This window comes from Dasypus novemcinctus, chromosome 11 (assembly GCF_030445035.2).
Source record: "Dasypus novemcinctus isolate mDasNov1 chromosome 11, mDasNov1.1.hap2, whole genome shotgun sequence".
Taxonomy (NCBI): domain Eukaryota; kingdom Metazoa; phylum Chordata; class Mammalia; order Cingulata; family Dasypodidae; genus Dasypus; species Dasypus novemcinctus.
The window spans coordinates 71,260,732-71,276,985 of NC_080683.1; the positions used below are offsets into that span (position 1 = coordinate 71,260,732).

At 37.6% G+C, this 16,254-nt stretch overlaps 1 protein-coding gene across 1 annotated transcript in view; it reads right to left on the reverse strand.

Moving 5' to 3' along the window:
- Window positions 1-3,374: 3,374 nt before the first annotated feature.
- GPR63 (G protein-coupled receptor 63) overlaps window positions 3,375-16,254 on the reverse strand; it is a 40,061-nt gene continuing 27,181 nt past the window's right edge. The window contains exon 2 of the mRNA XM_004455430.4: window positions 3,375-8,977. Within this exon, the coding sequence (XP_004455487.2) occupies window positions 7,568-8,827 (1,260 nt within the window). The 5' untranslated portion in view covers window positions 8,828-8,977 and the 3' untranslated portion in view covers window positions 3,375-7,567. The remainder of the gene's footprint in view (window positions 8,978-16,254) is intronic.

Consider the following 16,254-nt stretch of genomic DNA (forward strand, 5'->3'; position numbering starts at 1 on the left):
TTATATTAAGATACTTTCCAGGCTCATGTATCTGTCCTCTGCTTCCTTGGTTACTGGCTTTTCCAAACCTTGCATCTTCACTATCCAGCCCCTTTTACTCTGACAGTAATATCTCACTGACTAAAGAAAGGTAAGGTGGAAAGAGCTCTTAAATTGGGAGCTGGCAAGCTGCGTTTGAATTGCAGCTCTGCTTCCTAATCGCTGTGAAAATTTGAGCAAGACATATAATTGCTCCAAAACTTTTTCCTCATTTGTTCATTAGTATATAATGCAGTCGAAATCTTCTAATAAATATACTGTCACAGAACAGGTGGTCAATAAGATAAATAATGCTATTTAAAAATACTGTTTCATTATTTTAAAAAATATACAATAACAAACTACAACAAAAATTTTTGGTACAGATTTTGTGTGTGTGCAAATGTTTCAGTTGAATAATAAGTCTAATTATTATACTGTGGTAGTTTGAAACTCTTTTATGAAGACCAAAAAGAGAACTAATCCGTTTCTGTGTGTATAAGACCCTTTTGACTAGATTATGCTGGTGACGCATGACTCAAGTTGAGTCTCCACCCTCTTGCTGGGTCTGATTAAAACTGAGACACAGAGAGACACACACAGGAAAGAGAAGCCGCCATTTTTTACCCTGCCATGTGACAGAAGATCACTTAAGCACGAAGCTCCCAAGAGGCTGGACCCACCGAGCAACTCAACAGGAGATGAGCCCTGCTATGCGTGACAGCTTACAGATGAACTCGGGGATGAAAGCGGAGGAGCCGACACTGATAAAGGAGGCGGGGAAAGAGACCAGCCCTATGCCTGGCTGCTCACAGCTAAGCTCAGGGACTGGACTCTGAGAAACAGTGCGCCCAGAACAGAAGGCTGAAACTTCAGCAGAAATCAGTGGCCTTGCTCTGTCACATGCCCAGACAATGGGATCAATAGTAGCTGACTTTGGTGAGAAAGCACCTTTTATGATGCCTCAGTTTGGACTTTTCATGGCTTTGGAACTGTAAGCTTTTACCACCAAATAAATCTCCTTTATAAAAGCCAACCCATTTTCTGGTACTTTGCATCTGCTGTCATTTGGCAAACTAAAACATATACCAATCATGAGTTGACAGTTGTCTTACAGCATTGCCATTTCCTGTCTGGCTAGAAGTGGTTTCAAGACACAACAGAGGCGTCAGACTTGGCTCAGTGGTTAGGGCGTTGGTCTACCACATAGGAGGTTCACAGTTCAAACCCCAGGCCTCCTTGACCTGTGTGGAGCTGGCCCATGCACAGTGCTGATGCACGCAATGAGTGCCCTGCCACGCAGGGGTGTCCCCCGCGTGGGGGAGCCCCATGCACCAGGAGTGCACCCCATAAGGAGAGCCGCCCAGCACGAAAGAAAGTGCAGCCTGCCCAGGAATGGCACCGCACACACAGAGAGCTGACACAACAAGATGATGCAACAAAAAGAAATACAGATTCCCGTGCCGCTGACAACAACAGAAGCGGGCAAAGAAGATGCAGCGAATAGACAACTGGGGTGGGGGTGGGTGAAGGGAAGGGAAATAAATAAATAAATCTTAAAAAAAAAAAAAAAGACACAACAGAAGCGTCAGAGCTGGTGCAAGGACCCCTGACACCCAGCTCAGTGCTCTAGGCTTAACTATCATCTTTGACAGTTAAACACTGATATTATTTATATTAATTTGTTTAATCAGTCTTATTTAGATAGATTAATTGTATACACACCAGTCCCTACTTATTACAAATTCCAAGTGGATGGTTTGTTACTATACTTAAATATAATAGGGATAGGTATTTATTGACAGAAAAGTCCCACTCGGTTAGCTTAGGTATAAAGATAACCTCATTTTGATTACCAAACATTGGTATCCTCTTAATGTCCAAATGCTGGTCTTCTCCTTCTCTCCAGCTATTGTTTAACAAAACAAGAGTTTCTTTACAATTATCGACTGAGTTCCTACCAAAGACCAGCATTGAGCTACACACTGGGTCTGTAGCAGTGTGCCTGCCGCAAGGGCTAGCTGTCAAAGTATTTTGAAGTTGTGCTAAAAGTCTATGATCAGTCCACTGTTAGGAGAGGAAATTATAGATAATCTTGGTGGGCCTGATTCAATCAATTGAAAGGCCTTAAAAGCAGAAGTGAGGCTTCCCTGATGAAGAAATTCCATCTTTGGAATTTCAGCTTGCTTTCTGAGTTCTAGCTTCCCCTTACTGATAGCATATCCTATGAATTTCAGATGTGTCTAGCCAGGCCCCACAATCACAAAAGCCAATTCTCTGCAGTAAATTCCTTTAACATATATATCTCCTACTGGTTCTGCTGCTCTGATTAAACCCTTACTGATACAGCCATGAAATTTTTACTTTTTGCATTATATCTGGTTGGCGGTACTTTAATATTTAAGGCTGAAATTGCTCCATAATGGTTCTCTTTATCATAGATGAGTTGAGTGGGGTCCATTATTTTCATGATAGATATGAAAGTGCATTTAATTCAACACATCCCTCTATTTTCCTTTATCTTTCATACCTTTACATTTCAGAAGGAAACATCAAATCATCAAATGTGGATTCAATGACAACTTTCTTTTGTAAATCAACCTTCTGTAACTTAAAGAATTATATTTTGCTACTGCGTGCATATGAAAAGGAAGAAGGAAAAAACCATGTCTATTTGACACAAAGTTGAAATCTTTGTATATGTATATGTATATGTAAATGTAAATCCTATGGATTTATAAGGGGATTTAAGATCTTAGATTTTAGAAATGGAAGTGCAGTATGAAAACATTTCATCAAAATAGAAGCAATGTGGCAGTCTAATCTTAAATGTATCAGCACTAAAAATCTTCATAACTCTCCTAGACAGAATGTCTTAAAATTGTTTCCTAATAGTCTTTTGCTAGGTTTCATTTCATCTAGAGCTACACCAAGAATCTCTAATACTAGACCGTAGTTAAGTTTTACTAGGCTTTGAGCACAAATCTGAAAATAAGAATCCAAAGAAAGCAGGATATGAAATTAAACTCACATTCTAATTTAACAGAAAGTATTATTCATGGCAAACTTTTCCAAGGCAAGACGCGATGTAAGAAAGAGAGAGAGAGAAGGAGGGAGGGAGGAAAGGAGGAAGAGGTGGAGGGAAGGAAGAAAGTCCACTGTAGAAATATTTACACAATTATTCACTTTCTTATTGGGAATTATTTTTCTGGTTGTAATAAGAATATGCATAAGTTACCATACTTTTGAAATTTAAACATTACAACCCAAAACTCAAGATTCTTTTTTTCCCATACAGGTCAAGTACTATTGTAAGATAAATTAATTTTAATTACAAAGGACTATTAATAACAATATGATATTTAAGAAATTTATTACAATTTACTTGCAATAACAAACATGTGCTTTGATATTTTTATTACAAAAACTGAGTTTTCAATGAAGGCAGTTTAGCAAGACCATAGTTGTGAAAATGAATTTGAATTTAGCAGTGTTTTAAACTTAAACTAAAAAGGACGGTAGAACAAAAAGTCAAGCAAGTGAAAATTTTTCTTTCATATATACATAAATATTTTTCATGTAAGCAGAAACAAAGATCAAGGAAAAATTAAATTAAATATCAAGGTCAACAACAGAAATATACAGATTTAAAAAGTCATTTTATTTTACTCATGCTTCCATTAAACATGACTGGTATAAGCAGAGCAAAAAGAATCAGATCAATCTTTACATTCTCCGCACACGCATTTCAGGAAATTACACACGATAAAGACATCTCTCTCTAGGAGAAAAGAAAATATTAGAGTAGTTAGGCTCCTGAAAGTTATGACCTTCAAATTTTAAGTCACTCTTTTTGCTCTATTATGAAACTATATGGTTTATCAGAATTTTGCCAGTCAAAAGAAGGTAAAGCTAACACTGGTGAAATCCAGCCCTATCACACTTGGCAGCAAATTAGGCACAATGATGAACAGATTTTCCTCTCAATGTGGATTAACCATGCTTTCAAAATAATCACTTCCAATGTGAAATATACCAGTTAAGTTAAAAGAGACAATATTTAAATGGCTATTCAAGGGTATTTCCTGACATGTGTCCCAAGGACTACCTGAACCAGAATCAGGCAGAGTACTTAAAACAACAAAAATGTGCATTCCTGGCTCAACCACAGACTCTGTGGGAAATGAATCATGGCCCCCATAAAAGGTATTTCAGGCCCCAGCCCCAGCCCTGTGAGGTTGACCCATCTTTCAAATATTACTTCAGTTAAGGCCTAACTGAATCAGGTTGCACTTTAATCTAGATTACTGGAGTCCTTTATAAACATAATGAAATTTAGACAGAGAGAGAAGCACAAGAGCAGCTTCTAAGCTGTAGGTCAATGGAACCCAGAAGAGAAAGAGACGATGCTGCCATGTGCATTGCCATGCGACAGAAAAGCCAAGGAATCTAAGGAATGCCAGGCAGACAGAAGATATCAACCCCAGGAAGAAGCAAGGCTTCTGGCCTCTGAAACCGTGAGCCAAAACTTCCTGTTATTAAATCAAACCATTGTTATGTTATTTGTTTTAGCAGGCAAGAAACTAAAAACTCTGGGAGCCCAGGAATCTGTATTATTAACAAGGGCCCCTGGGGATATTTATACTTATTAAAGTTTTAAAATTTACCATTCCCAACTATTTGGGATTTCTTTTGACCCTTTTTGTTTGATCACAAATATTTCATTATCTCTTTCATGCTTCTTCCTTATTAGCAAGAAGAAGAAAAAAAAAATCTGATTATGTCAGTCAGCAGTGATACGTAGCAGTGGTACTTTTTTCCCTCAAGAAAAATAGGCAACAGCTAAAGATTCTGCACCTAAACTGTCAAAGGTGCACCAAAGTAATTTCTTTAAAGCTCTCAAAATGTATACATAGTAAAAATATTTAAAACAATTTGTAAACTGTCATCTGATCAAGATTATCCAGTGTAATAAGAACAGCTGTTCGGTGTTGTTGCTGAATTCTCAGAAAGGCCCCACATGGTCTTCTTTCACAAACACCGAGCATCTCAGCAGGCAGTTCAGAGCTCTCACCAAATAATGCACTGCCTACTAAGTAGCACAAGAGTACCTAAGCAATGCTCATAAAAAAAAACAACAAAAAATCAACTCAATTTCAACTCCAACCACAAAAAGAGTTTAAGGTCTAGCCCCAATATGTAAGATGAATACAGATCATGCTGACTTTCCTTATAGAAAGTCTTAATTTCAAATATACATATTAGTATCTCCTTGAAATCAACTTTATATTGATAATGGAAAGCATGATACATTTCAATGTGACTGCTACTGGTATACACAACAGTGTTTATGTTCATAAGGTCCTATGGACAATAACAGCAGTACCTGTGAATAATATCAATTAGAAATTAAAGAGGTAGGTGAACTATCATCTTTAGATGATCCCAAAACAACATGCTGATTAATATGCTTGATTCCCAAAAGAATTCTTAAACTAGACAATGAGTTTCAACACCATCACAACTGCCTTAACTCGTTTACCCCAGTTTTTCCTGATGTTATCAACCCTTCAAATCCTAAATGCTGATACTGTAACATTCGGTTTTAAGAAAAGTTAATGAAGTCAATGTAAAGAAGTAATACTGGAGACCAAGGAGTGATGCTGGAGTCAGCTGGGCTCTTCAAAACTCTACCCTCTTCTAAGAAGGAAAGCACATGAGAGCTGGACAGGACCTCAGGGATTCATCTAATCCAACTCTGATTTTACCACTACAAAAATAGAGGCCCCTTCTTCCATTGGCTCACAAAGCATTACAATTCTGAAGAGATGCTATAAATCCAAAAGATATTCATGGTAAACTCACCACAAGGTATACTTTTAGCTCACATGGCCCTACCAGGTCGCACGGTCCTATCCCTGTGGGCTGTTGTATGAAGTGTGCCGGTGGTTACAAAGAGAAGCTGACCAGAGACCCTGGATGCACTAAGGGCAGATCATCAGTAAGAGAAAGATAATTTGAAAACTCAGACCTGCCCTATTAAAGTTTGCTCTGGCTCAGACCATGGCTTAACTTCCCTTATCAGTAAGAGCCACACCTCTAAGCACATTCAGGAACTCCAGCTTTGCTACTGGGGCAACGATGTTGTTCTGTCTAGCACATGTAGAAACAACACAGTTGGCCTATTAAAACATCCAAACCTATAAGGCCAAAACCTACATACTGTTGGATTGAACTTCTCAATAATTGCCGGTCACGTAAAACAAGTTTTGCCAATCAAAAATTTCCCTATTCCGTGATAGCCTAATTTACCTAAAACTTTTAAGTTTCTACTTTAAAAGGGTAGTACAGTTGTGAGAGGTTTTATTTTTTCTTTTCTATTTTCCAGACTCAGAAATGCTTTCATGTTTCTTTTGGTAGATAAAAATAATGATGCTATTTTAATATAAAAAAAAGGTTTTAGTCTGGAAAAGTTAAAGAGCACACAGAGTTCTTTCACCAATCAAACTTGAATGAGGTGTCTGTGTGGCACAGTGGAACAGCACAGTCTCAGGAATCTGACAGATTTTTGGATCCCAGGTAACCGTGGGTGGATTTTAACCTGAGACTTTTTCCCTTCATCTTTAAAAGAGGAAAAAATAATAACTACCTCAAAGATGCGGTGAGAATAAAATGATGCAAAATGCTGGCACATGGCAGGCGTCCAATAAATGCTAGCCCCTTCTCCCCACTACACTCAGTGAGCATCCTTGAGTGAAAATAATCCCCACAACCTGTACCAGCCACCCCCTTACTCCTTTCCCCTTTTAGATTTGCAAAGGTACTTTGCAGCCTTGATTGCTATTGTGCTTAGAAAAATTTTTACATTTTTATGTTCTCTCCTTTAAAACTGTACATGCATTTTTTAAAAAACTATCTTCCTAAAAATAATGCCAGTTTCCTAAAGCACATCATGTATAAAAACAATTCTGAAAAAACAAGACTGAATTTATACATTGTTTCTTAAAGTGCACCAAAGTAAATATTAATGACCTTTAAAATGTCACTGACCCCTTGGGTTATTTTTTTTAAGTAAAACTAAATATTTATCTATTGAGATATATGAGGTTTTGGCTCCAATGTGATGGCAAAAGCAGCAGTTTCTTCCAGAAAAAACAAGGATTGATAAACTCAATTAAGCATACCTTAGCAGCATACAAAATACCTACAATTAATTCAATGCAACTGTAGGTTCAATAAAACACAATCCTGATTCCTATTACAAAAATAAAATCAATCAAACAAAAAAAGCCCCATCTCCCTATCCTAAATGGAGGATTTCTCTTGAACCCTGGAGGTAACATTTGTGGTCATTTTCCTATTGCGTATCCTTGGTAACAGAATTATAACCAATAACCATTCTTTATTTGTACACTAATTATTCATTTTCACACTGCACACACATACCAATCCTATAAAAAACAAAGTGTATATAAGGAAGCCATGGGAAAGAAAACTGAAAGTCAGATAAAGAACAACCATAGGCCAAAATGTCAGACAGTCCCAATATTCACACCACCGTCCGATGTTCCCCACACACATAGACAGCACTGGGGCGTATTCGTCTCTTTGTATGACCCGGAAGCCGTGGTAAAAACTTGAAGGACTTAGGCATCATGTCCAGGCAGGCGTCGTGGAATTTCTTAATCCTCCAGTAGTAAATCAATGGGTTCAACGCAGACTTGAGGTAGCAGAGCCAGAGTAGCCAGGTGCTAATCTCAAAAAAGTTGTGCTTATAGTAAAAGTGCTGACTGAACGTTGCCACAAGGCTGTACGTGGTAAATGGGGCCCAGCAGACAATGAAGACCGCAAAAAGAATCAAAATGGTGGTGAAGGCACGCGTTTTAAAGCCCATGTCAATGCTCATCTGGAAGGGTCTCTGTAGACTCATGAGACCCAGTTTGCTGGCCTGCCTGAGGCATATTCCCTCAGGGTAGCTATGGATCCTCAAGGCATTGTGCCGAAGGGTATTGAGTATGCCCATAAAAGAATACAGTATCACTAGGAAGGGTATAAAGAAAGAAATGAGAGAAATCAAGACCACATAAGCCTGGTAACCAGGATTGGTTGTATACCCGAAGACACACTGGGGGGCTCGGGAGGGTATCTGCAGGTCAGGGTTTCCCACAGCCAAAGGAAAAGCTACACAAAAGGAAGTTGCCCAAGAAACAGCAATCAGAACCTTAGCCCTATATGGATTTAGTTTATCCTGCCTCTGGACTATAATAAGGAACCTATCAATACTAATGATAAGTAAAATGGCTACTCCCTCTATCACAAACAGCCAGAAAAACATAGCAGAAACCCTACAGAAGAATTTCCCAAAAATCCACCTTGTAGTAAGAATAGTGACCAGGGCAAAAGGCATGTTCAGCACTGCAAGCAACATGTCTGCAAATGCGAGGCTAGCAAGGAGGATGTTAATTGCAGATCGCATGGCAGCTTTTTGGTAAACCATGAGGCAAACAACCAAGTTCCCAAGAAAAGACACAAATAGAATAAATATCATTATAGCAGAAAGAATGATCTGGAGAGGCAAGTTTAGGCTCTTAAAATCTGCTGGTGTTGAGGGCACAGCTGTGCTATTCACTGTCAAAGAATTCATCCCAGTGGGAGCCATGGTTTCAAAGGTATACCTAAGAGGCAGATCGATGCCAGGATGCTGGAATAGTGGAGGAACCGTAACATTCATGTAGGTATTCTCATAGACTACAAACGTCGTATTGGATGCCCCAGTATGGGATGCAGTCAACACTGCCGAGAAAACCATGGTTTCGGTAGGATGGAAGGTGCAGGCAGAGAGGCAGGTGTTCTTCAAGCATTTCAACAGAGAGCAGCAGTATCACGTTCCATTGATGGGCTGGGAAGCACACTCTGGAAAACGGACAAAGTGTTCCATCTTCCAAAGGAGTTCTTCTGCCTGAGAACAAGTCCAAAACACAAAAAGGAAATGAGAAATGAACTTCATAAATAACATCTGACCGCTTAACTTTCATCATCAAGGACCAAGGTTTGCTCTTTTTAGCCCTTTAAAAATACTTTAGGCCCTTCCCGAGTCAACCCTAAAATATTGTGGGGCTGTTTTGTTTTGTTTTAGTCAAGCCTGGTGAAAATTTTACGGCATTCATATATAAAAGGAAAGTGAAAAGAATCTCAAAATGTATTTCCATCCTAAAGGTAAAATTTATAACCTGTTGTTAATATATATTATTTTTTTCAGTAGCATTATGGTCTTTTTTACAGTTACTATTAAAATCCCAGACTTTATTATCCCTTGAGAGGACTATTTTTTTCTAAGAGCTCTTTAACAGAAGGTGATATTCCATTTTTATATTAACATGAAACTGGTTGGTAAAGAACCCAGAACTTACAATATACTTTTTAACATATAATAAATACAACATTTCAATTCTAATATTCTTTTAAGTAGGTACCAGGTTATTTTCAATAAAAGTCTGAGCTATTATCCTTTCTTCTTAAGTATTTTCTCTTCAGATTCTACTACTATCCATACTAGAGAAGCCATTCAGAACAAGAATAATTACAAATAAAGTCTAGGTCATAATTTCATGATTTCTTTCCTATTCTTTTTCTAAATCCCTCTTTGCTTTACGTGCTCTCTTGTCTTCTAAGCCCACACACCTCCATGCTTTCTTTTCTGATATACTTCTATCTTCTCAATGTTTTCTCACTTAAAACCTACCTTATCTTGTGTTAGCAAGATTGACAGAAGTTGGGAACCAAATAATAAAGATAAGGATGATAAAGGGGTCTGCTAGAAAAATATTCAGGTACAAAGAATCTATTCCAGAAAACTTAAATATATTTTAGTACCTTGCTCCAAAGAGTTTATCACCTTTCTCTTACCCTTACCACCACAATCTTCTTAGTAATTTCTGCAACCCTAGAGTTATATGGAAGGGGCTTTCCTAATCTCTTAATTTACTATCTACTTTTGTAGAGTAAGTTCTTGCTTCTATGGTTTTTTACCAAAGTAACACCTTCAGTTACAAAGAACTCTCTGGATTTCTGAGTAAATTCCTTAAATAAATCCCTAAAGATTAGAAAATTTAAAACAGAGAAGCTTAAAACAACAATGTCATTTATTCACTATTTGGATGTAAATTAGTTATTGGTTTTAGAGATAATTGCCAAAAATTCATTTATTCATTTCTTAGGATATGGGAGTAGGGTACAACATCCTTTTTTGCTGAGATTCATGATCTGGCACTTGGATAAATCTTGGGCTGGCTATCATACTCGTCTATCTCTACAATCCCCACTCTCTTATCCAGAGCTGAATTTATAAAGAGAATACTGATCTCTGTTTGAAATATCAACTTTTCTACCTGCTCTCATCTTTATAGCTTAATTTCTTTGTACCTGCTAGATATTATCCATCTTCAGGTATTTATTTCACAATGTAAAACACTCCTGGATAAAATGCCACACGAAGCCAATGGATCCCAACTTTAGTAACCACAAAGGGGTCAAATGTGGAGGGGGTATAGCAGTTGGAAGGCTACACCCTATGATCACTATTGGTCTTTTTAAAACCCTAAATATACATAAAATTAAGAGTAAAAACTTTGCTTGCTATAAAAATCAGCCTTAATATGTCTACCTCCAGAGAAAATTTATAAATACACAAATGTGTACACTAAACCTACTGTAACAGCTATAATTGTGCCTCACCAAATAAACAAGCATATATCTACCCTGAAGTAATAAAAAACACTTTGCTTTCTTGACCATGTTTGAGAGAAGAAAATATAAAATGGAATGGAATTTAAACAAAACCATAACTTAAGATGCTTTTCAGATAGTTATACATGCCTACATATAGATAATAATTCTTCTGACATCAAAGACTCCCATTATTACAAAAATTCTAATAAAATTCATTCAACAGGGAAGCAGACTTGGCCCAATGGATAGGGCGTCTGCCTACCACATGGGAGGTCCGCGGTTCAAACCCCAGGCCTCCTTGACCCATGTGGAGCTGGCCCAAGCGCAGTGGTTATGCACTAGGAGGGCCACGACACGCAGGGGTGTCCCCTGCATAGGGGAGCCCCACGCGCAAGGAGTACACCCTGTAAGGAGAGCCGCCTAGCGCAAAAGAAATTTCAGCCTGCCCAGGAATGGCACCACACACACGAAGGGCTGACACAACAAAAAAGATACATAGATTCCCGTGCCGCTGACAACAACAGAAGCGGACAAAAAACACGCAGCAAATGGACACAGAGAACAGACAACCAGAATGGGGGTGGGGTGGGGGGGAGGGAGAAGGGGAGAGAAATAAAGTAAATTTAAAAAAAAAAATTCATTCAACTATTGATTCATCAGCTATTTATTTAAGGATATACTATGTGCCAGGCACTAAAAACACAGTGTTAAAAATAAAAATGATTTCTAGATTTCTGGTTAAATCTAGGAATTTCTGATTTAATGAAGATGGAGATGTGGTAACTGACTTAAGAACAGAGCAGAGGGGAGCAGACTTGGTCCAATGGATAGGGCATCTGCCTACTACATGGGAGGTCTGTGGTTCAAATCCCAGGCCTCCTTGACCCGTGTGGAGCTGGCCCACGCGCAGTGCTGATGCGCACAAGGAGTGCCGTACCATACAAGGGTGTCCCCCGCGGAGGGGAGCCCCATGCGCAAGGAGTGTGCCCCATAAGGAGAGCCGCCCAGCACAAAAGAAAGTGCAGCCTGCCCAAGAATGGCGCCACACACACAGAGAGCTGACACAACAAGAAGACGCAACAAAAAGAAACAGAGATTCCTGGTGCCGCTGATAAGGATAAAAGCCATCACAGAAGAACACATAGTGAATGGACACAGAGAGCAGACAACAGGGGGGAGGAGAGGAGGGGTTGGGAGGGGATGGGGAGAAAAATAAATTTAAAAAATTAATCTTTAAAAAAAAAGAACAGAGCAGAGAACTCTATCCTCAATACTTCAGGGGAATATACTTAGAAGAGTCTGAAATGCCTAATCCCCAGAGAGGACCTGGATTAGGAGACACTGGTTACCACAGAAAGTGTGGGTGGGACTGAAAACTAGAAAGTGACTGAAAATCTATATACAGAGCCACTGGCACCTGCCCTCCCCAGATTTCCTCCTCTCTTCTGATCAAATACATGAAAGCACACATCCCCATTCGTGTAGCCCAATTCTGTGGTGCCACGGTACCTGAGAGAAGCCAAACAAGATAATATCAGTGCAGAGCTGAAAGCAGGCCTGAGGACATGGATGTGGCTCAAGCAGTTGAGCAAACGCCTTCCATACAGGAGGTCCCGGGTTCAGTTCCCGGTGCCTCCTGAAAAAAACAAAAACAACCAACAAGCAAAACATCTAAAAAAAAAAACAACTCAGGGAAGCCAATGTGTCTCAGTGGTCGAGCACCAGCTTCCCACATACAAGGTCCGGGTTCAATTCCCAGACCCCAGTACTTAAAAAAACAAACAAACCAGGACTGAGCAATTGTCTGCATATTCAACATATGAACCTGTTCTCCTCCATGCTGTCCCCAGATTACCAGAGCCAGGCATACACTACCTGTGCAGAGGACTAAAGGGCTAGTCTTTTCCAGTAATGAAATATCCCTAGAGGAAAAACCTCTAGATGGAGTTACCACATCTCCATCTTCATTAAAAACAAATCCCTTATCTACTGATGTGTCTTTCAGTCATACCCTTTGTCCTTTTGGATTTATAAATTTTGTTTAAAAATCCTTTTACAGTTATTTCACATGTGATTTTGGGATGAAATGTCTATAGTCAGTCTGGCCTGTTTAACCAGAAATCTAGGAATCATTTTTATTTTTAACACTGTGTTTTTAGTGCCCGGCACATAGTGTATCCTTAAATAAATAGCTGATGAATTCAATAGTTGAATGAATTTTATTAGAATTTTTGTAATTTCACAACACCCAAGCAATATGACTACTCAGTTATATTTCTGAGTCATTTTGTATGCCCAATCCCTTTGTACAGAAGCCCACCCACTGCTAAGCCAGTCCATACACATAGAGCTTCTCTAACCAGCTTCTCAGAGCCTATAACATATAAACCGTCAATTTCCCTAATATATAGAGTCTACAAAGAAATTATACAAAAGCAATTTTACAGTTAAACATTAAAGAAAGAGCAAGAATTTGATATCAGGGAACAAAGGATGCATACATTTAATGCCTTTGCCCTTACATTTTTACAGAGCTCCCTACACTCTATTGTATCCTGGCTCACAAGAATTCCCTGCCTTCTTCCTGATTTTACTGACAGCATAATAACCAAGGCAGTTGCTTTTGCATTCTCACAGTAACTACATCAAAAGATTATTTCCTCTCAGGACTTCTCATCAAACACTTTTGTGACTTGAAGTTTCTCTGAATTTTAAATAAGATTAAATAAAAGCTGTAGTCTTCTAATTTACATTTCCATAGGAACAGGGACAGTGACAGCATGATAGCAGAAGACAATTAGGTTAGGTTGATTATATGTACACAACAGACCTCATGTTAATTTTCATTTAGAGCAGTCTTTATTTGGCATTTGTGGAAATTCTTCCTACCTTTTCCAAGTAAGAAAAACTTAAAATTGCAGGTGAATATGTGTTTATCTGTGTGTTTGTATATATATACTCACATATATGTATATAAAATATACCATAGAATGTCCACATGTAAAACTCCTGATACTTTAGGTACATATATTCGGTGTACATATACCCACACATATACATATATATACACATACAGGCATATGGCAGAAATGATTGAATTTATGATTCTCTCTTCATATAGCACCTACAGAAACAATGTTGGGGCTGTTAGGTTGATGATATAAATAGAGAGTTTTATGTTTGAATTATGCTGGAATGTCACAGTTACTGGAGCTTCAGTAGCTGGAATGGTCAGAGTATTCTCTTGGTCTGCTTCACTTAGACTCATCTGCTACTATAGTGATTTAGATACTTGCTTTATTCTGAAAAGATTGTATTTTCCTAGAGATTGATTTTATTTCATTGTTCCCTATGAATATCATACTTTGTATACAGTCCAATAAATATTTAATAAATTAAAGTCATTTGCACGGTGTTTTGTGAGGTTAGGACTTTTGTTTACTCATTTTAATATATATTTATATTATATATGCACATAATTTTCAAAATAATCAAATGAGTTCCAAAATGACACATAAGAAAACCCTGCCCCACCCTCACCACACTATCCCTGTTTTTAGAGATAGCCATTTTCAATTTTTTAACTTTTTTAAAGCATTTACTCTTTTTTATTTCTAAATAATATAAAGAAATGGCTATTCATGATTTTTCACTTTTATAGATTAACTCTTGGTTTCTGGTTAGAAAAGATGAGAATTTAGCTATCATAGCATCTTCCATATTAATTCTCCTCCCCTCATACTACCAATATCTGTATCTGAAATGTTTGAATTAAGGCAACCTGCTCTATAGTTATAGCAATATCTGTGTTATTTTGCTGGAATCTTTTTATTCTTTGGTTTATTTGTAAACAGAATAAAAGGAAGCTTTGAAGAAACTAACCAAAAAAGAACATGTAATAATCCAGTGGAGTGGAATGAGGTAAAGGTAGGGGGATGAGTTTATTTAAAGTATTTTTATAAAAAGAAAATCACCTTTGCTTCAAAATCTCATTTATTTTCAAGGTATATATAACTTAAAACCTATAAGCAATAAAGCTAAAAAGAAAAGCTGTTTATATGCACATTTTAAATATGAACCATAAGCAGTGTTCTATTTATAACAGTTCCATTCCTAATATATTTTTAATTCCAACCAGAATATTCACCACACAAAAAAAGAATTTTCTCACAAATGTTCAAAGGAACATTTAGTTCTTCCATGGGCATTTTAAAAATTAGGTTATTAAGCATAAGGATTAGTTTACATTCATGTTACTTCTCCCCACAAATACTAAGAAGAATTAAACTAAATATCAGTAAGGGCTCTGTTTCAGAGACAGAAACCCTAAGTGACTTGTGATGACAATTAAAACTGAAATTCAAGTGGCAAGAAAGGTTAGCGTTTAATAGAAGAGTAAATTCATTATAATTAAAAACTAGGAAATTGTATTTTTTAAAGTGGCTAATAGAAGATTAACCTTCTGGAACCTTTCTAGAAATGCAAAAAACAAAAGAGATTATGGGCTCCATCAGTGATGGGTTTTGTTCCTATTCCCTTTGTTTCCTAATTCTGTTTCTTATTCTTTAGCTCACATTCATCAGGCCATTGTTCTGCTGAGAATCTAAACCTTTACCTACCTGGAAACTACCGCTGGGGAAAAATGCAGGCCAATTTCATTTCATCAGCCTTTTTGAAGTGTTCAGACATATTTCTTATCCGCCAATGACATTCTCATAATGGTATTAGACTGTAGATTCAGGAAATACTAAGTCTTATTAAATAATAAACCCCAAATCTTTTTAAAAAAAGTCATAAGCCTGCCCTGATCTATCAATGCTATAGTAAAGCTTGAATATCATCCTTTATCACTTATAAACTCTTTGCATAGAACAAGGGTGAAAACAAGTTTAGTTTTTAATTTTTTTTCACTTACATGGGCATTCAGATTTAAATTCACATCCAAATTACCAATAACTTGTCAGAGGATAGGAATTTTTGTCTGGGCTATTGACAACTGTATTCCCAACACCTAAAACTGTACCTGCCATTAGGAGGTGTTCAATAAATATTTGCTAAATAATTAATAGCTTCTCCAACCCTATTCCCCTTCACCTTGGTCATTCTTACTCCTTCATCATTATTTCCCATTATATCCTCTGACGAAGCCACCTCCCTCCCCATTCTACTGTCCTATTTCAAGGTGTACTTCTGTCATCAGCAGTCATTTTACAGTTATCTGTTTGATTCTTTGATTCATACCCATCCCCAACCCCATCCTGACTGGAGTGTGAACTCCAGGAAAGAAGTGATGTGACTTTTTTTTGTTCAGCACCATATTCTTAAACCCAGTTCAGGGTTTGGCATATAGTATACACTCAACAAAAAGCTACTAAATTATTAACTTAAAAAATTCTGTCATCACAATTGTAATCCAATGTCCCCTTTTACTTCCTGCTTATAAAATCTTTAGGAGTTACAGCATTGGCTTTAAAATTTCTCATTAATTTTCTAATTTTCTAAATTAAT